Source organism: Furipterus horrens, unplaced genomic scaffold, assembly GCF_987537825.1.
Source record: "Furipterus horrens unplaced genomic scaffold, mFurHor1.1.pri manual_scaffold_2, whole genome shotgun sequence".
NCBI classification, from domain to species: Eukaryota; Metazoa; Chordata; class Mammalia; order Chiroptera; family Furipteridae; genus Furipterus; species Furipterus horrens.
This window is the reverse complement of record NW_028327172.1, coordinates 35,867,348-35,887,872: the sequence shown is the minus strand read 5'-3', so window position 1 is coordinate 35,887,872 and position 20,525 is coordinate 35,867,348. Positions and strand designations below refer to the sequence as shown.

The window sequence follows — 20,525 nt, the reverse complement described above, 5'->3', positions numbered from 1 at the left end:
TTTAAAATATATTGAACTAAATGAAAATGAAAATACAGCTTATCAAAATTTGTGGGATGTAGCAAAAACAATTTTGAGAGGAAAATTTATAGCATTGAATGTACATATCAGAATAGAAGACAGACCTAAAATTAATCATCTAAGCTTCCTTCCACTTTAGGAAACTAGAGAAAGAAAATGAAATTACATTCAAAGTAAGCAAATGAAAAGAAATAATAAAAATTAGAGCAGAACTCAATGGAACTGAAAATAAGATAGCAACAACATATCAATGGGAGAAAATCAACAAAACCAAAAGCTGGCTCTTTAAAAAGATAAGTAAAACCCATAAGTCTCTAGTAAGAATAACTAAGAGAAAGTGAGAGAAGACACATACTACTAATATCAGAAGTGAAAGAAGAGACATCACTCCAAAATCCATGGACATTAAAAAAATAATAAAGGAGTATTATGAACAATTCTATGCCCACATATTTCATAACCTAGATAAAATTATTCAATTCCTTGAAAGACACAATTTGCCAAAACTCACACAAGAGGAAATAAACAATTTGAATAAGACTATATTTAATAAAGAAATTTAATCAATTATTAATAACCTTACAAAATGGAAAGCACCAGAGTTTACTAATGAATTACATCAAACATTTAAGGAAGAAATTATACCAATCCTCTACTTCCTAGCTCATTTTTTGAAGCCTGCATTACCCTAATACTAAAACCAAACAAAGACATTGCAAGAAAACTAGAGACCCATTCTCTCAGAACATAGATGCAAAAATATTCTCAAGAAAATATTAGCTAATTGAATCCAACAATATATAAGAAGAATTGTACGCCAAGTGGGATTTATCCCAGAATGCAAAGCTGTTTCAACATTTAAAAATCAACAAATGTAATCTATCACAGAAAATTACATGGTCATATCAATAGATGCAGAAAGAGCATTTGACAAAATCCAATATACATTCATGTTAAAAACTCTCAGGAATAGAAAGGAATGTCCTCAACTTGATAAAGAACATTTACAACAAAAATAACCTACAGCTAATTTCATACTTACTGGTAAGAAACTTGAAGCTTTCCTATTAAGATCAACAACATACTGGAAGTCCTAGCTAATTCAATAAGACAAAGGTAAATAAAAGGTATATGGGTTGGGAAGAAAGAAATAAAACTGTCTTTGTTCATAAATGTCTCCTGGAACATTTAATAAGTGATATTGTGAAAAGATTAATGGTTGCCAAGTTTGGTGGGTTAGGGGAATAGGCAGAGCACAGAGGATTTTCAAGGCAGTGGTATTCAGTACAATATGATAGATACATGCCATTATACATTTGGCAAAACCATTAAAATGTACAATGCCAAGAGTGAAGCCTAAAATAAACTGTGGGCTTTGAGTGGCAATGACATGTCAATAGAGGTTTCTGGTGCTAGCTGTTGAATATGTAGTAAGTTGTACATGTATGGGGGCAGGAAGTATGTGGGAACTCCGTGTAATTTCTTCTCAAATTTCCTGTAAACTTAAAACTGTTCTCTAAAAAAGTTTATCAATTTTTTTAAAGTAGCTCACTGTATGGAGAAAATGGAGTTGGATCTCTTCTCCATCACATCAAAAAATAAATTTCAAAAGGACTGAAGACTTAAATGTGAAACGTAACATTATAAATCTAATGGAAAAAATATTGGAGAACACCTTGGTGGTCTCAGTTTTTAGACAAAACCAAAAAGTGCAAACCATAGGAGAAAAATTGATGAATTTGGCTACATAAAAATTAATTGAGTTCTATTAAATAAAGAATTCTAAAGATAAGATGAACCTCCAAGGAACAGAAAGATTTTTTAAATGATGAAGCATTCATATCTAGAAAGTCCTATAAATCAGCAAGAAAAAGGCAGGAAAATCCACTGACAAAGTTTCTAAGTTGGCAGTTCACAGAACGACAAACCTGATAAATGTGTGAGAAGATGCTCAAATTTGCTAGTATTAAAACAAGATACTAATTTACGTGTATCAAATTGGAAACTATTAGAAAGTCCAACAATCACAGTACTAGTGAGGATGTGGGAAAATGAGAATACTCATGCAAAGCTAATATAAAAAAAGTAGGCATAGCCATTCTGCAGAACAATCTGACAGTAATTAGTAAAATTAATATGATTATACCAACAACTTAACAACCCAGTAATCCCACTACATGGTTTATATTGCTGAGAAACTCTCATGTGTGTTCACAAGAAGAGCTGCATGAGAATCTTCATTGCAGCAATGTTTCTGGAGGCAAAGAGCTGGAAGTCAGCTAAATGCTCCTCACTGGGAGAGTTGATAGATAGCATGTGACCTATTCATGCAATGCATACTCGGCAATAGAATCAATGAATTACATTCACACATAGTAACACAGACAGATCCTAAAAGCATAAGGTTAGGTGAAAGAAACATTGAAATACAAAATAATTCTATATAACTTCAAGGAAGTAATAGACACACACATACACACACACACTCAGAAGAACATATACCAAATATTTAGGAGTAAGTGTTCAATAGAAGAGGGTAATGGGAATAGGATAAAGAATACAGAGATAAACAAAATGTAATAAACAATTGCCTTTGCTTTATCCAGTGGTGAAAATATATGATGAACTAACGAGTTTGAGTGACTTAATTTTTTATACCTGCTGTGCTAAAAAATAAGAAGTTTTAAAAAATAAAATACATACAATAAGGGTATAATGATCTCAGGGTATATTTGAAGATTAAGTGAGTAATTCAGATAAGCACTTTGTTTGGTGCTTGGCATATATTAAACACTCAGTAAATATTATCCATTAATGTTATTAATAGTACTCATGACATAGCTACTCCCAATCAACTGGAGTTGGCACTTAAGACCAATTGGATTTAGAGGATTCCCCCAAAGACCCATAGTCTATGGTTCTAATAGATGGATAGACAAGTACTGGCAGCAGACCCGGAAGCAAGCAGCAGAAATGCTGAAAGCAGCCTTGGGGAATGGGAATGGTTACCAGCTTTTAATGCGTGTCATAGGAAACCTTGATGGTTAACTTGGGAGAACACTAACAGAATGCACAAATTAAGAAAGTAGAGATTGCACAAGTAAACTGTGCTACAAAACTGGGGAACTTTACGCACTCTGAGATACTCCTCCAAATAGGTGTTTTCTTCTAACATTTTAATTTCAAGTTGCAAAATTGTAGCTGAATTAAAGGTCTAGCTATATAGAGAGTGTTTGCTTTGGGTTTTCTGTTCCCCTTTCTCCTCTTCCTCCCCTGAAGTGGGACACATCTTATCCTAGTGAAATGAGCAAGATCATCACCTAGTGGTCTGTTCCTCACAGTGCTGAATTTATGCCAAACCCTGGCCGTCATGTTAATTCAACAAGCGTTGACTGGGACTCTCTCCCAGGCACTATTCTGGTGTCTGGGGAGGTAGAACTGCTAACACAAAATGACAGGTTTAAAAATAAAATTAAGGAAGTGTCAACTAGGAAACTTAAGAGCCTTCCCAAAGCGAAGCACATTTAATGTGTTTATGTTTCACTGGTTTTCCGTAGATCATAGATGAAGAAGAAACACAGTTTATGAGTAACTGCCCTGTCGCTGTCACGGAAAGCACCCCACGGAGGAGGACACGCATCCAGGTGTTCTGGATAGCGCCCCCAGCAGGAACGGGCTGTGTCATTCTAAAGTAAGTGAACATGGAATTCTTTTAACACTTCACTCCCCTTCCCTGCGGTCCATCAAAGACTTTCTCTCTGTCGTTGCAGAAAGAAAAGTGGCTTTGCTGGGCATCAGGCAAGTTGCATAATTTCTCTGCCCTCAGTTATCTCAACTCAAAAATGGGACTGTAGGCCATTATTGGTAAAGTGCTACAAAAGAATCATTTGCCTGAATCTCGACTTTCATCTAATACAGTGATTCTCCTGGACACTCTCTATCTTCCTAGAGATAATGATCCTACAGCTAGTTAAGAAAAACTATGAACCAGGCGAGGATAATCTTTGACTTTCTCCATCTGTAATTCGATACCTAGTATCCTTAATCTGTGCCAGGGTGACCTGAGACCCAGCTGTAACCTCCTTTTGCCTCCTGCTCTGCTTTATGATCCTGTCGTTTACCTTCTCCCATCAAAATTGACCTCTTGTGCCACTTCCTAGGGGGCCTCCTGATTTTGCTTTTGGTGAATTCCAGTAGAAGATAAGAGGTGTTAACCAGCTAATAGCTTTCCTCTGAAAGGTAGCATTATCTCAAAACTGTGTCTCCAAAATTGTAAGCCATAGAATTATGTTCAGGGAGTTAGATGTAAATGGGTGGGCAGGAAATCAACTCTGTGGTTAAACAAGTTTGGAAAATGCCATATACTGTATCCTCTTCTTGCAGATTCACAACGTATGTTAGCATATTAACGGTTTTACAAAGTCCTACTAATATGAAATGTTTAACTTGGTTTCACCCAGCATTTCCCAAACTTCTTTGACTACAAAGTTTTTTTTCTACTGAGATATCTATTGACATTCAAAAGTTTGGGTAATATAGGAATAAATTTTAAATAGATTACAGACTATATAGAGTGATGGTGAGAATTTTAGGATTTCAGACAGGCAAAGAGTCATGAGTAGGTGAGCTGAGCTGCAATCCCAATATTCAAGAAGTCATTTTCCCATGGAGGTAGGAGCTGGGAGCTTCTCAACCACCTTCTTCTTCTTTAAATCACCCAAGGCCTTATTCACATATTTGGTTCACTTGTCTGCACCTCTGGCAGGTGGACATTTCAACAGTTTCCAGCCCAGCCCTGAGGGAGAGGCTGATAAGGAAGCATTTTACCTGGAATTTCTGGACTCAGCTGTGCCTGACTTATGGAATAAAGCTCACAGAAATCTCTGGAAACCTGTTCCCTGACCAGATTCAGCCCTGTCTTTTGCTGCTATCTGTCTAGGCATCATTTGTTTCTTTTTTAGATCAGATTACTTGAGAACTTTAGCTCTTGGCAGTAATTTACATTGGAGATTTGTTTTAAAAAATTAGCAGTAGAACTTTTTAGATGAAATTTTGTATATAAACCCAATATATAACATGCATCTTGGACCTAGTTGAAATGTGGGAGAAGACAAAAACGCTGAAGCATTAGAACAAACAGGGACTATTTATTCATGCTTGCTATATATCAAGGGAGTCATCTGCCATCACTAGCACCTGGCAGAGACTCAAAGGCCAGCAGAGGGGTGGGAAACCTTTATAAAGGAGAAAAGGGAAGATTGCAGGTACATTCTGATTGAAGCTTGTTGGTGTGGGGAAACTGGAAGGTGGCCAAGTAGAAGTGAAGCACCTTATTTATGCAACTGCCTTGGAGAGTGTGTTTGGCTTTCTTTGGTTGGTCCTGAGTTAAAAATAAAGGAGGCAGTGTGAGCAAAAATTAGAGAAGTTGGCTGTCATTGACCAAGTCCTAAATGTTTGGGGCTGATAGCTTCAGAGGTTGTGGTTTGGCTTCCCAGGCCAGTTGCTGCAAAGGTTGAGGTCAGATGTCTATTGTCATATATGGCCTGGCCATTGTTCGATTGTGCATCCAATCTCTCGGCCTGAACATGGCATCTCGATTAGCTTTCTCATACCCATGGTGGCCCCGTCACTCCGCAGAACCTGGGGGTCTAAAGAAGAAAGTGGGAAAACACCAGACCTATGTGATGAGTCTTCCACTTCAAAAACGTCTAACTCTCTGGCCTAGTTCTCTGATTTTCTTTGATTTCTTGTTCTCACAAACTAGAAGCATTTGATCTCCCTGGCAGAAGCCAGAATGGCATCTCTTATTTACACATTAACATGAACACATGTGAGCATATGTTTATTTATTAACAGTTAACCAATGCGGCTTGTGCATTCACTTATTCTTTCAGCAAATGTAACTGAGCTTCTATCTGCACAGGCATCCAGGGTATAAAGGCAACTGAGGTTCTCATGGGCCAAATGGAGGACAGAGAAAAGGTCAACCAATACTTTCTATGTACCAGGAACTCAGCTACACCTCTCACAGGGTTTATCTAAATTAGTCTTTACAACAACTACCCCATTTTACAGAGGAAGAGTCAAGCCCCAGAGAATTAGACAAGTTTCTTGAAGTCACACATCCATGTAACTCTAAAACCCCATAGTTTTCCTTTCTTTTGTTCCTTTTGAAGGAATTAAACACAAGCTTCGACTATTCACTCAAGAAATAATAATTTTATAGGTAAGATGGAAATACATTAACATTGTAAAATTTCAAACAATATAGAAAATAGTGAAATACAAAATACAGAAAAAGTGAAAAAAAAAAACTCTGACATTGCCCCCAATAAATCTCAGAGTTTCCTACCCAATGGTAGCAAAGATATCAACTTGGTGTTTATTCTTTAGATTTGTCTGTATGTTTATATGCATTTAAGTAAACATAAAAGAACATAGTTTCATTCTTGTGGGAATTTAAATGTACACAAATGGTATCGTGGTCTTTGTGATGTACTGAACTTGAATGGGTTTTCACTAAATAAAATGTGTTTGAGGGATTTCCAGGTCAGGATATACAGATTAACCTCTTTTTAAAACTGTTGCATACAATCTATAAGGGAATGTGTTCATTATTCCATAGTTGATGGAGGACATTTATATTGTTTTCAGTTTTTTACTGTTACAAATAATATTATGATGAATATCCCTTGTACATGCCTCTTTGAGCAAATATGCAAGTTTTTATCTCCGGTAGATGCCAAGAAATGGAATCGTAAGGGACACACATTTATAATTTTAGTAGACATTGCCAGATTTTCCTCCAAAAAGTTTGCCACCTTAAACATTTTCCCTGAATATGAACAAGAAAGCTTATTTCCTTACTCATCCAAGAACTCGGTATTATCAACCACAGTTCTGCCCATCTGATAGTTAAAAACTGTATCAATTTGCATTTTCCTGATTACTAGTATTATTAAGAATCTTTTCATATATATTCAATTTGTTTCCTCTTCTGTGAAGGGCCTGTTCATATTCTTGTCCGTTTTCCAAATGATGTAGCTTTTCTAAATTGATTTTAAAATACTTAAATATGAAATTATATAAAAATATTTTATATGCAAAAAAATTTATATATAGCATTTAAAATTGATATTTATATATTTCAGAAAATAATACTTTGTTATACATTTTAAGTGTTTCTTTTTACCTTTCTCTTAACTTTGCCTATAGGTATCTAATCAGAAAATTAAAATTATGATTGATTTCAAGCACATGTATTCATACTTTCCTTTATGAAGTTTTATTTATATCTACTTTAAAGAGAATCTTCCTATGTCCAAGATTATAAATATAGTCCCATAGTTTTAATATTTTTATAAGTTTAAAAATAAATTTAGCTTTTAATTTTGTGAATGATATGCTTCAAATAAGTCTCAATAGAAAATAGAGGGCAAGCTCAAAATGAGGGTACCAAAGGGTCAGTTTAACAAAGGGTCTACTTACAATGGCATGATCACAACAACAGTGAGAGGAGCTTTCACTGCCCAGAACTGAAGAGCAAGAGGTGGGAAAAGAGAGGACAGAGCAGAGAAGACCATCACAGCTCAGGAGCTGAGATTTTTGGTTAAGGGAAACTACTACCCTGGGGTATAGAGACTCCTACCCTCCTCCTTTCCTCTGATTTCCTGCCACTTCTCCCCTTTGGCTTGGCCCCAACTTCCAGGATGATGAAGCCCAGTGATATTAATATAGTTCATATAGATTCCCCTCTCAGGAAAAGACTAGGGTGTCAAAGGATGGTGAAGGTATCTGAAGAAGCAAGCCAAAGACATCAGCACAGATGGGAAATCAAAATCTACCTCTTTTTTCCAACGTGACTAGTTAGGTGTCTCACATCCATTTATTGACTAGTTTGTCCTTTCCCTGATTGCTTGACATGCTACGTTATCTGATATAAAATTTTGATACAAATCTGTTCTGTTCTGTTGATCTTTTCATTCCTGAATGAGACTCACACGATTTAGTCGTACAATTTTATTTTATGTTTTGATAGAAAGTCATCACTATTAATCTTATGGTTCAAAATGTTCATGGCCATTCAAGCAGATTCATAATTCCAGACAAATCATAGAACAAGTTTGTTGTGTCCAATAAAAACTTACACTGGGATTTTGAATGGTATTGCATTGAATTAGTAGTTTAATATGAGAAGAGTCAGCATCCCTATAATATGTTTTCCAAGTCAGAAACATGGAATATTCCCTATTTATTTGGTGTTTTATGTCCTTCAGCAAAGTAATGTAATTTTTCTTCATATAAATCACACATTTTTATGAGGTTTTTTTCTCCCATAGGTATTTTACAGTTTTATTGCTATTTTGAATGGGCTCTTTTTTCCTATTATACTTTCTAATCATTGATTTCTTGTGTTTAGGAAACCTGTTGATTCATGTATGTACCTTTAATTTGAGCCTGGACATTGCCGAACTCTCTTGATAGTTCTAATGAGTTGTTCTTTCATTCTTTGGAGATATAATGAATACGTATACCTTTTACTTCTTTTTCATGAATTAGTTGCTTATTTGCCACCTTTAGAAGAATACTAAAAAGTGGTAGTCATGCTTATTATCTGATTGTAATAGAAATACCATTATATTTCACTTTTAAATATAACATGAAGTACAGATTTCAAATTGATGTCTGCAATCAAGTTGAGAAAGACCTTTTATCCAGCTGAGGAAGTTCCCGTCTTATTTCATGTGGAAGATGGTTGGGAAACCAACCAGTATTCCATGTGCACCTACCATGTGCCCAGAGTACACCAACACTGATCCTGACTTTCAAGACACTTTCAGTCTATTGTGATAAATAAAAATATGTATGCAAAAGTTAGCAAACCCAACACAGACATGAACAGGGGACAAATTAATCATGGTTAGTCAGAAAGGAGACAAGTGAGGAATGGAATAATGGGAGCACCAGAGATTCTTGGAAAGATTAGTTTATATCTTAAAAGCTGAAGTAGGGTTTGGATAAATGGAGAGAAGAGTAGAGGTTTGTCCAGGTGAAGCAGGTGGACAGAGGGAAAACTAAAGTGAGAGCTTAGAGGTGAGAATAAATATGGCAGCCTTGGAAGACACAAAAATACAGGCTTAGTGAGATTAAAAGGTCTTTGGGGGCCAAAATCCATTGCTCACCCAGGGAGGCCCTCCAATGTCAAGATGAAGAGATTGAAGTTGATTCAAGAGGACCCAGGGAGCCATTAGTGGTTATTAAACAGTGAACTGACATGCTGGGAGGAAGTTTCATTAAAAAGTTAGTAAGGACACTGAAATTTGGCAGCAAAGCTCAGGACAGATGAAAGGGGAGATGCCAACTTTGCTGCAGTCCTCATTTGCAAAAAGGAGTATTTGTTGTTGCAGCGTTTGGGTGATGTTTCTGGGAGATGACAGCCTGGTAGAATAAGCTGCAGAGTCTGCTAAATGTCTGTAGATGACAGCTCTGAAGCCAGTTAGTTGTGTTCCTTTGCCCAGGAGGCCTGGTAAGGGAAGCACATAGCAATTACAACTTTCCTTTTGGCTCAAACTTGACACCATTTCCATTTGGATGCAAAGACTTGAACATTTCTAAATTACAAGCTTTCCAGGCATCCTTTCTTATAGCCTTCTCCCTCCAAATGAATGACCCAGCACTTAAAGTTTCCTTGGCATGCTACAATGCCACAAGAACACTGAAAACCACTATAGCAAAGTCACAACTGATTGAAAGAAAAGCTGTCATGAATAGCATAGATATTTATAAGACCCCCACCAGATGGAAGTCCTGCCCCCTGAAGTAATCCATTCTTTCCTACATTTATTGTCTTTATTACATACTCTTATTACTAGATTTCTGATACTCATTTGTCACTTCCCAGGAGTGTCTGAGACATCATCCTGCTCTTAGGAGATCATTCACTTGGCAAATCATTTGGGGAATTCAACCTTATGAAACAATGGTCAGCTTCAGGTAGTAGTAATAGCCAAGAGCCAAGCCCTGTTCTAGGTGCATTAAAAATACTTATTTAATTTTCAAAGCAACTCTAGGAAGTCAATACTTAAGGGGAAGCTAAGGCAGAGTGGTTAGGTGGTTTGCCCCAGGTCCCAGGGTAAGTGACAGAGCTGGGATTTAAACAGAAACATCTGGGCTCTGGAGTCTGTGATCATAATACTGTACTCTGCTGTCTTCGACTGGTGCCACTGGGTCAGGTTCAACTCCGACTACTCCCTCGCCCCCAAATCATTAGCTGCCAGATCGGTCTCTTCTATCACCTGCTTAGCATTCACTGCCTTATTCACAGACACCTCTTGCCTCACTATGGCAGGAACATCCTCAGACCCTACCCTAGCACCTTGCTCACGCTGGTATAAGACTTGCTGCTCTCCTATGCTGTTGAGTTATTCCACTTACCTAACAACTTAAATGAGGGCTTCCATCAGCTTCAAGATTAAGACCAGAATACCAATCAGAGCATTTGAGTCTCCCCATGTCCTTTACCAGAGTCCCTGATCAGCCTCTTTTCCACTGAATCCCTCCTGGAACACTGTTCTCCAGCCATTCTTGTCTGCTCACTCTCTTGGAAACATTCATTGTGTGCCTACTGTGTGCAGGTACCCAGGTGCTGTCTTTGAGGACATCACAGTCTAGGGGTGAAATACAACAAAATAAATCAAGTCCAGAGTCTGCAGTTCTGAAATCCAAAAGCTTAAAATCCAAAATACTTTCTTTAACTCATTTAGGGCCCAAACATGCCCTGAACTGACTTGAAATCATTTATAGTCTTTCAGTGTAAATATTAATATATTTGATGCTGCCTCCGGCCCTAATGGAGATATTACAAAATATGTAGAATTTTCAAATTATTATCTTTCTGAAACCCAAAAATATTCTGAATTCTGAAACATCTGGCCTCAAGGATATCAGATTAGGGACCTTTGCTCCATTGATACAATAGGGTGGGGATGGGGGGATAGATATCACTCAGAGCACTGGAGGGGTGCAGAGGAGGCAACCCTTGGGCAGGACTGAGTTTTCCATAAATGTTAAAATGAAGCAATTCACTTCTTGCCAGCGTAATAACCTATTCCCAGATGCAGTCACTACAAGATACGAGAATTGATTTAATGTTTCTCATCGCCAAAGAAAACGTCAAAATTCCTTAGCATGGTGTCCAAGGTCGTTATGACTTATTCCAGCCACATTAGAGTCTCATTTCCAGGCAATTCATGAGACTATAAGCTTCATGGAGGAAGGGATCAATTTTATTCCTCTTTGTGGCACTAATGCAGGGGATTGCAAACCACAACCAATAGGCTAAATCCAGCTCACCAATTGTTTTTGTAAATAAAGTTTTGTTGGAACAGAGCCGTATCCATTTATGTATGTATTGTTTAGGACTCCTTTCACGCTGAAACATCACAATCAAGAAGTTGCAACAGAGACCTTATGGCCTACAAAGCATAAAATATTTCTTCTCTGGCTCTATAGAAAAAGCATACTGACCCCCGCTCTTATGCATCCCCCCAGTGCTAGGAACTCAGTAACTGCTGATTTCTGGCCCAGGTTCTTCCAAAAGCCCAGCTGAGACAAAGGTTTGTATTCAGGTAGCTTGTTTGGGAAGTGATCCCAGAGAGCAGGAGTTGGGGGATAAGGGCCTTTGTGTTGAGGGGCAGGGTGGCAAATATGATTTTGTCACTATTGGCTGTCACCGTAGGCAAGTGGTGCTTGATCCTGCTGGGACTATTTGAGAAAGCTTATGATGTGTGTCTCAGAATAGTGTTTCCAGAAATGCGGGAGGAAGACATTATCCATTGGCTTCCATCTTCCATTATCGAAAGGGGCAGGGCACAAGCATTACCTCCCGTGAGCTTCTGGGGTGCACATCTGTGAGCACTCATCAGGCTCTGAACACATACTACAGTATCAAAGAAGCTCTGGTACAGAAAGCAAGGGGTGCACCATGCAGGCAAGGTGTGCATCATCCAATTACAGTGGAGCAGAGCTGGTCACAGCACAACAGTGGCTGGGGTCAGAGGCGGATGACGGGATGTGAAGAGGCCTGTGGAGGTGCCCAGTGCATCGATGAGTATGAATAACATTTACTGCCAAGCACTCTGCATTGCATGCCTTATCTCAGTCCTCATAAAAGTGGATAGGTCTTCTCTACATTATTCCCATTTTGTTGATGATAACACTGAGGTTCAGGGTAATAAAGCAGTTACGTGGTAGAGCTGAGTCTTAAACCCACTTCTGCTTGACTTAAAACCCCTTGCTGTTAACTAGTCACCACTAAACTATACTGACTAAGCTTGACCATCCCCCTCACCCTCACCTTCTGCCTCAGTTGGCCCGTGAGGGCATAGCCCTTCCTATAAACCAAGGGGTAGAAGACTGCCTGTGGGGAGAGATCTTGTTCCCTGAGTGAGGAAACTAAATATCATTTATCATTTAGAAAATGGAAAACAAACCCACAGGTCTGGCAAGAGAAAGGCTTATTAGTGGGAAGAGAAGATGAGTACTGAGGAATTAGCTAGCACTCAGTACTTGGTAGCTTCATAGACCTCACCAACTCTTTTTATCTTAGAAGGAAATAACAGACAACCCACATGAGATGACTGTGTGTGATTTAGAGCAAGCTAGCAGGCTTAGGAGATCTGATGTGGCCGGGGTGCAGCTTACCCCACAAGTTTCCTGGCATTAGGTAATGAGAAGAACCACAGACTCCTTTGTTGTCAGTCAGGGTTGCTTTCCCTTGAGGTCGTCTGGAACCTCAGCAATGCTAACCAGGGGAGGAAGCAAGGAGTCTGCAGAAAAGGGAGTGAAAAAAACCCAGCCAGCCGAAGTGGCTGGCTCTTGGGAGAGCATTTGGAAAGACTGAGGCCATGGCTAAACGGGCAACATGTGCTTGATTCAGAAAGACTTCAATGCCCTAAGACCTACCATCCAACAGGTGGAATCCAGATGCCAGCGGTTCCTGAAAGGCTGGTTGTGGCACGGTTTCAGGGAAGCTGTCCAGTGGCAGCAGGGTTTCACTTAGCAGCAGGAGCCTCAGGTGCAGGATCCAGCCCCCAGGGGAGGAAGCTGTCCAGAATTCAACAGGAAGTATGGGCTGCAGAGGCACAGCAGTAAACAGCTGTAAACAGAAGCCCAAGTAGGAACACTGAAGCCCTGCTCTGTGGATGGTGCCAACATTGGAAGGGGCCAGGGGCTAATTACAACTTGGCGGGCATGCGTGAGTATATAACCCACCCCACTGTGTGTCGGGGCCCAGGGCCCTAGCACCAAAGCCAGTCTTGGTCCTCTCCTGCTGATGGAGCAGGAGTTGCCAATATATTCCCTGCCCCAGACACAGTGGGATCCAAACAAAATGTTTAGATTCTGCAGACATTTTTTAAAAATTGACATTAAATTCACATGACACATAATTAACCATTTAAAGTCATCAATCCAGGGGCATTTAGTACATTCACAGTGTTGTGCAACCACCGCCTCTATCTAGTTCCAAAACATTTCCATCGCCTCGACGTAAAACTTCACACAGTATGTGATCTTTTGCATCCAGCTTCTTTCATTTAGGTAATTTTTTTGAGGTTCAGCCATGTTGTCGCCTGTATGGTACCTCATTTCTTTATAGATCTGAATAATACTCCACTACATGTATATACCACAATTTATTTATCCCTGTGGACATTTCTGACATGAAATTGTCAAAGGATAAAAATGGAAACATTTGGGCAACAGTGGAAAAGTACCAGGTGGTGTCATTATCTACATTAACCTTCCAGTCCATGTATTTTTTTAATCAGAGAACATATCATACCACAGACATGTTGCTCCACTCCTGAGCCTTCCTCCATCCCCAGGAAGGACAGTGATGACTCTGGGACAAGGGTAGAAAAGGACAAAGAAATGGTTGCACACCTACTTTGTCTTTCAGGGTCATAAAGTAAGTGTGAAACATGTTAGCATATTCTATCCAGGCACCAAAATGGCTTGATTAGATTTTTACACCAGGTATGTGGCCACAGTGTCACAAAGTCATATACCTCAGCATGTGTTACTTCACCTAGAAGAAGCAGGGGCCAAAGCCAGGCAAAAATGCAAACGATGCTGGGAAGATGAGCCGAGGGTGCTCAGTGCTGTAGAAGAAGGTGTTCCTACACAGGTGCTCACGGCTCCATTGCCATTCAGTTTCAACCGGTAATCAAAGAATTATCTCTGAATTATTTGCCTCCCTTCAAGCCTGCTTTCTGCAGAGAATACCCAACCTAAAGCCAATGAATAAATGAGATTGCATGAGAAAAATGTCCCCCATGCTTTCCATGATTAATTATTACAGGTTGATTTCAGCTACATTTTTCCTTGGGCATTTCCCTAAGATTTCACATATAATAGCCCCTGAATGCTGAGAAACCAGGAGAAAAAGCTTCTCTATATCTTAGTTCTATTCTATTCATAAATGAAAATCATTGTTAATTTAGAATTTGACAGCTGTGGAGTATTTGTAAGTTCAGGGCAGCTGTCATCAACACTCTAGCTTATTTTTCAAACAGATGTTTAATTTGACTTTAGTGTTATTGCCAATTTTTGAGGAGAAAAGGGGAAGCAGAAACAGAAATAATCATTATATTCATCATTTGGTTTCCTTTCAAAACATAAATCGGCATGATTAACGATGACATCAGAATTGCTCTAATTGCCGTTTTGGGTGCAGGACTAGTTAGCTATCATCTCCTTACTTGATCCAAACTTTTTTTTTTTCCCTAGAGTCAGAGGCTGTTTTGTGATAATCACACCCAGACTCTGAACAACAGTCTCAGCTGACCAGAGTACAGGAAAAATCAGGGAGTGGTCAATGATGGGTGACTGGGTCCCAGCCCCAGATAAAAGTTGAAGAGCTAAGTCTTGTCTCGTGGCTGTGGAATCAGGAAACCAGTGAGAGCAAACAGAGCTCTGGGAATGGCAGCCAGGGCCTCCCACTCTCTTTTACGTATCAACCATGCTTATGTGGCTTAGTCAGCTGGGTTTGTGCATGCTCATAGTGTGCAAATCGGTCTCAATGTATAAAATTAAGCACATCTGTAGCTCCACGTAGAAATCTGATGAGTCAGAATGTACTTGAACAGGCCCTGCTGTTCCAGTCCACGTTGCTTGGAGGGGATCTTCCTTCACACCAGCTGTGTTGCTAGGTAAATCCACTTCCCGGATCTGATTTCTCTACCCTTGCCTTTTTGTGTTTGTATTTCAGTGGTTTCCCTTGGCTTTTATTTTTTACGATCTACCATGTGTTTGTGGCCCTCAGTACCTCTTTGACAATGACTCTGTAGTGGGAACACTAGATGCTGTAACACACTTATTGTATATCTTCGTACTTGTTTCTTTGTACATTGAGATGAAAGACTCACCTCGCCTTCTCCCTCAGTCAGCAACTATGACATGTGCTATGCTGAAGGAAAATCTACACCAAGGAAAAACTGGGCAGATATCTTGGATTCCAGTCTTAAGTCATGGTTTAATAGAGGAACAACCCACAGCCCGATCCAGCTAGTGCTAGAAATAACAGGGCTCTAAACAGAAGGAAGGATGTGCACTCTGAGGGCCAAGTCTGAGTCCTCAAACAGTGCCCCTCAATCTCTTTACATGGGAAGTATTATTTTCAGATTATTAACCCAGAACTAATTCTTCCTTAATGACAGAAAGACCAGGCTTCTGCCAGGTTGACCACTCAAGAATTTTGGGGAATCTTTAGGGAATTATTGCATGTATCAAAAACTCCTGGCTGTTGCTTTCCACCTCGGCCATCTGCCTGGGTCTAGACTATGTGCCTGTTCCTCTAGCAGCAGCTCTCCTACCTCTGCCCCATGCTCAGAACCCGTCCTTTAATATCTCACATCACAGCTAGGATCAAGCAATGAGGGTTAATAAGATGTTGAAAGCTTGGGGAGTGCCAGGTGGGAATTCTAACATGGAGAACCGATGTAACTGGCTTATAGGTATGGCCCCTCTTGGGGCCCAGAAACCTAAGCTCATCCTTGGGAGTTCCCTCCTCTCCCACTTGGTGGGTATTAGGCTTCCAGCCTAACTTCAGGAGCTGATTTATGTCCCCCGAAAAGAATGCCCCTATACAAGTCCCAGTTGCCCCAAATTTCAGACCCAGCTCCCCTCTAGATTAGTTTTTAGCATTATAGTTACAAAGGATCAGGTGGCCTGTGATTGACTTCTGGCTCCACCACCTGCTGGTGACACTAGGCAAGTCATTTCAAACTCCCAGCCACTCAGATGCTACCCCGGAAGATGAGGATAATGATAGTGTGGGCCTCACTGTGAGGTTGCTGTGAGGATGAGGGGAGTTAATATATGCGTGCAATGTGTTTACAAAGTGTCTGGTGCAGAATAAGCTCTATACAAGGCTGCTTATTATTACTGATTTGTTGTTGTTGTGACTGCTTTACATTTGCAATAAAATGAAGATCATTGTATAGATGCTTCCTAAGACAAAAGACATGATTCACCCCCAGGTGTGAATTCCAGTTACTGGTACTTAGGACAAAAACTGTATAATTTTAAAGTTAATTTTTTGAACTTCAGAAACTATTAAATTGCAGTCTCACTCAGTCAACTTTTGCTTGCTTGCTCATGGCCAATTAGCATAAGAAAAATATAAAACAAAATAGTCATGTTAAATTTAAAAAATCAAAACCAGGTAAAATAAAAATTTAAATATAACATCAAGACAAGAGGAAGACCCAGCACAAATATACATGGGCTCTAAATTCCCACAGAGTTGTAAGAGTAACAGATTCTGACCCATTAAATAAAATGAGGATATCTGATATAAATAAATACTTATGCCAATTAAAGACATGAGAGAATGAATGCAGGAAAGTTTGATAAAGAACAAAATGTTTAATCTCAAAATACCTGCACTCAAAATACTTATAAACTATAAAGAGAAAAACAGGAGCTTTAAAATGGAGAAGTCTGGCAGACCCCAGGAATGGGACAAATCTAAATTTATATCCTGTGCCACCTGATGGGATGCAATGAGAAAACACAGCATCACTTCTATGATATTCCTACTAAAGACACAGAACTTAAATCTAATCCTGAAGAAACATCAGACAAGCTCAAATATTTTACAGAGTTTCTGACATGTAATCTCCAAAAGTGTCAAAGTCATAAAAGTCAAGGGAAGACTGAGGAGCTATTTTAGATTAAAGGAGACTAAAGAAACATAAAATCTAGTGCAACACTGTGATTCTAAACTAGACCTTTTAGCTATAAAGGATCAATAGGGTTTGTGAATTAGATGTGTTAATGTTGATTTCCTAAATCTGACAGTTGTATCATGGTTCTATAGGATAATGCCCTTGTTTGTGGTAAATGTACAATAAAGTACTCAAGGCGATCATATGTGTCAACCACTTGCTCCCAAATGCTTCAGGGGGGAAAATTCTTTGTACTGTCTTCTAAGTTTTCTTTAAGGTGGAAATGTTTCCAAATTTAAAAGACTCAGCTCAAAGACACAGGGTGGAAGGGAAAAGAGAAGACCTGCATTTGCATCTTTGTCTCTCCTTTCTTGTTTCCGTTTCTTCCTGGCTTCTTCCTCTCAGCAGCTTGGGCTTTGATGTGGGAGAGAAGACATTGGGTTCAATGGAGGAGACAGGCAAGGACTCAGCAGGCCGGAGAGGCTGGGCTGAGTTCATTTGTCCTTTGATTCCCTCACCCAGCACCGCAGTTCCATACCAGGCTGATACAGAAGGGCCACGGAGCACACAGACGTTAGCAGACAGCAGGCAGCTGGGGAGAGAAAGCAGAAGAGGCAGTGTGTGTGAGAGTCCCTAGCCCAGAGAGAGCAAGGAATGTTTGAGGGCCTGCATGTGGATTCTGATGGTGGAGCAAGAAGGAGTGTGGTTGGGGCAGAGGTGACACTCAATAAATGTGACTTTTTTTTCCCTTCTATTCTTTAGCCTTTCCTTTGCCAAAACATTTCTTCTGTGAGCATTCAGCTGAGTATTCCTCTGTTTTTTTCTTTTTAATAACAGTAAAATAATAGCTAAAATAATCAGCCAACAGCCCTATAATGAGGATACTATCCCATTTTACAGAAGGGAAACTGAGGCACAACCAATGTAACATCGTAAGTAGTAGAGCTGGGATTTAAACCCCAGACAGACTAACTCCAGAGCCCAAGTTGTTGATTGGCCACAGTGCAGATCTTTAATGAGGCTGAATTCTTGCGAGGACTACCTTTCATGGGCCCTCAATAGTTCTCTAACGAGAGGGGTGAGTGGGGGAGATGCTTGTGAACAGCCTCTGTTGGTGCCTCTTACCCACTCAGGTCGCCTCCCCTCTCACCCCACTTCTCAGGCCTGCACCGTCAGCAGTCGCGGGAGCCCTGCCATGGGGCCAGGGGAGCTTGCAGCCTGGGCTGGTTGTACCCCGGGTGGCTGCAGACCCAGAGCAGCTCAGTGGACGAGGGCAACAGAGGGTCAGGTTAAAGAAGAAAGTCTAAGAATCAGGTCCAAAGCATCCTCAGTGGTGGGGAGACCATCACGAGGGAAGACATGGGGCACAAAGCTGGGTTAAGATGAGCGGTTTAGGATGGACACTGTGAATAAGGCAAAGGTATCAGTCCCATTTGTATGTGAGGCACTTGGCCTCAGTGGGAAGGAACATCAATACATGTTTCACCTCCCTCCACACCCCACTCCTCGACAGGACTCTATTGTTTATTTGACAAACATTTCGTGAGCACCTATTGTATGCCAGGTTTGTCCTAGTTATGGGGGAAAAGATGAGAGAACAAGCTTGAGGAACTAGCACATGAATATTCATCCGAGAACCTGAAACGCCAAGCTGTCTTTGGAATAAGGCTGTATTTTCATTTTCACTGTAGCCCCTGGAACAAAGCCAGGAAGCGACAGTTACCAGCTGGGGGTGGAGTGGGGACTGTGGGAGGGAAGAAGAGCAAGTTCCCTCCAGCAGCAGGACCATCTCTAAAACAGCTCTTCACAGAAAGCCCAGTCATTCCCTTATTCCTCCATAACAGGAAAAGCCTCCCTTCTCACACTTACCTGGCCTTCACTACAGATTCTATGGCTAATCACACTTTTCAGGATTGTTCTTGACTGCTTGCAAACATTGCCGTTCCAGAGTTTGCTCCTTGCAGACAAGCTTTGGTGTCAGACAGGTCACGATAGGAGTCCTGGCTCTACCTATTCTGAGCCTTAATTTTTCCCCTATAAAATGGGGATGAGGTGCTAAGATTTGAGAAGTGTACCTTGACATTTTTAGCTAATTTAGGGTTTACAGAGACCCTTCCCAATTCTCCTCCAAGTGGACGTCATTGGGTGAAATTGAGGCTCAGAGAAACAATGTGACTTGAACTGGATCACATAGACCATGCATATAAAAGTCAAGATAGAAACCTGGTCTCCACTTTTAAAACAAAAAGAATTTTCTGTACTTTGGCACTTTTTTTAATTTTTTTTTTATGATGATCAAAGTCACTGGGTAACACTGGGGGCTCCTAGATATTCTATTTTTGCCCAGTTTTTAGCTTGGGATTTCCTCATCACCTGGGAGTCAGGAGAGCAGTGGAGAAAGTGATGGGTTGTGGCATCAAACTCATTACCTAAACCTGGCTCTACCTCTTAAGAGTTATATAAACCTGGGCAAGATACTTGGTCCCTCTGTGCCTCAGCTTTATTCATCTGTAAAAGGAGATAATAATAGTAACTATCTCACAGGTGGGAGAATTAAACAAAATAATCTAACTCAGTGGCTCTTGGCTGCACATTAGAATCACCTGACCAGCTTTTAAAAATTACCAGTGTCTGGCCCCATCTCTGGAAATTCTGATCTCCTTGGTCTGGGATGGAATCAGGGTGTCAGTGCTTTTTAAAAGCTCCCCCAAATAATTCTAATAAGCAGCCAGGGCTGAGAACCCCTGAGGTATGTAAAACGCTCAGTACAGAGTGCCTGGAATATAGTAAGCACTCAATAATGTTAATTATTATTGTTGTACTAGCTGGTGATAAAGTAAGGCACGTGGGCTAACACTAGTGAATTGGTACAAACACCCAGTGGGCTCCACCTGCTGTGCAGTGCACTGTGGGTAGATGCAGAGATGAGCAAGGAGTTCCTGCTTCGTAAGAGTTTAATTAACTCCCTAGCTGGGTAGGAAACGCATAAATACACGAGACATGAAATAGCAACGTGAGGTTTAAAGTAGAAGGAAGAAAGGAAGATAACATTTTTTCAGGTGCCTACTTTGTGCTAGGATCTTTACAGACCAGCTTAGTTCATTAATGCTCACAAGGATCCCAAAAAGTTGGTATTAATCTCAAGTTGTAGGGCAGAAAACTGAGGCTGTGGAATGCAATTCATCTACTACACACTGAAGGCCTAGGTCAAGATCTGCCTGACTATTATACCATCTTTACCATGCTGGTTTCATGGTGATTATAAACAAAAGT

The 20,525-nt window shown here is 40.1% G+C and overlaps 1 protein-coding gene across 1 annotated transcript in view; it reads left to right on the top strand.

The window, feature by feature from the left end:
• SPON1 (spondin 1) overlaps nucleotides 1-20,525 on the top strand; it is a 258,983-nt gene that overhangs the window by 65,541 nt on the left and 172,917 nt on the right. Inside the window, exon 3 of the mRNA XM_090263785.1 lies at nucleotides 3,579-3,712. Coding sequence (XP_090119911.1) covers nucleotides 3,579-3,712 — 134 coding nt within the window. The remainder of the gene's footprint in view (nucleotides 1-3,578; nucleotides 3,713-20,525) is intronic.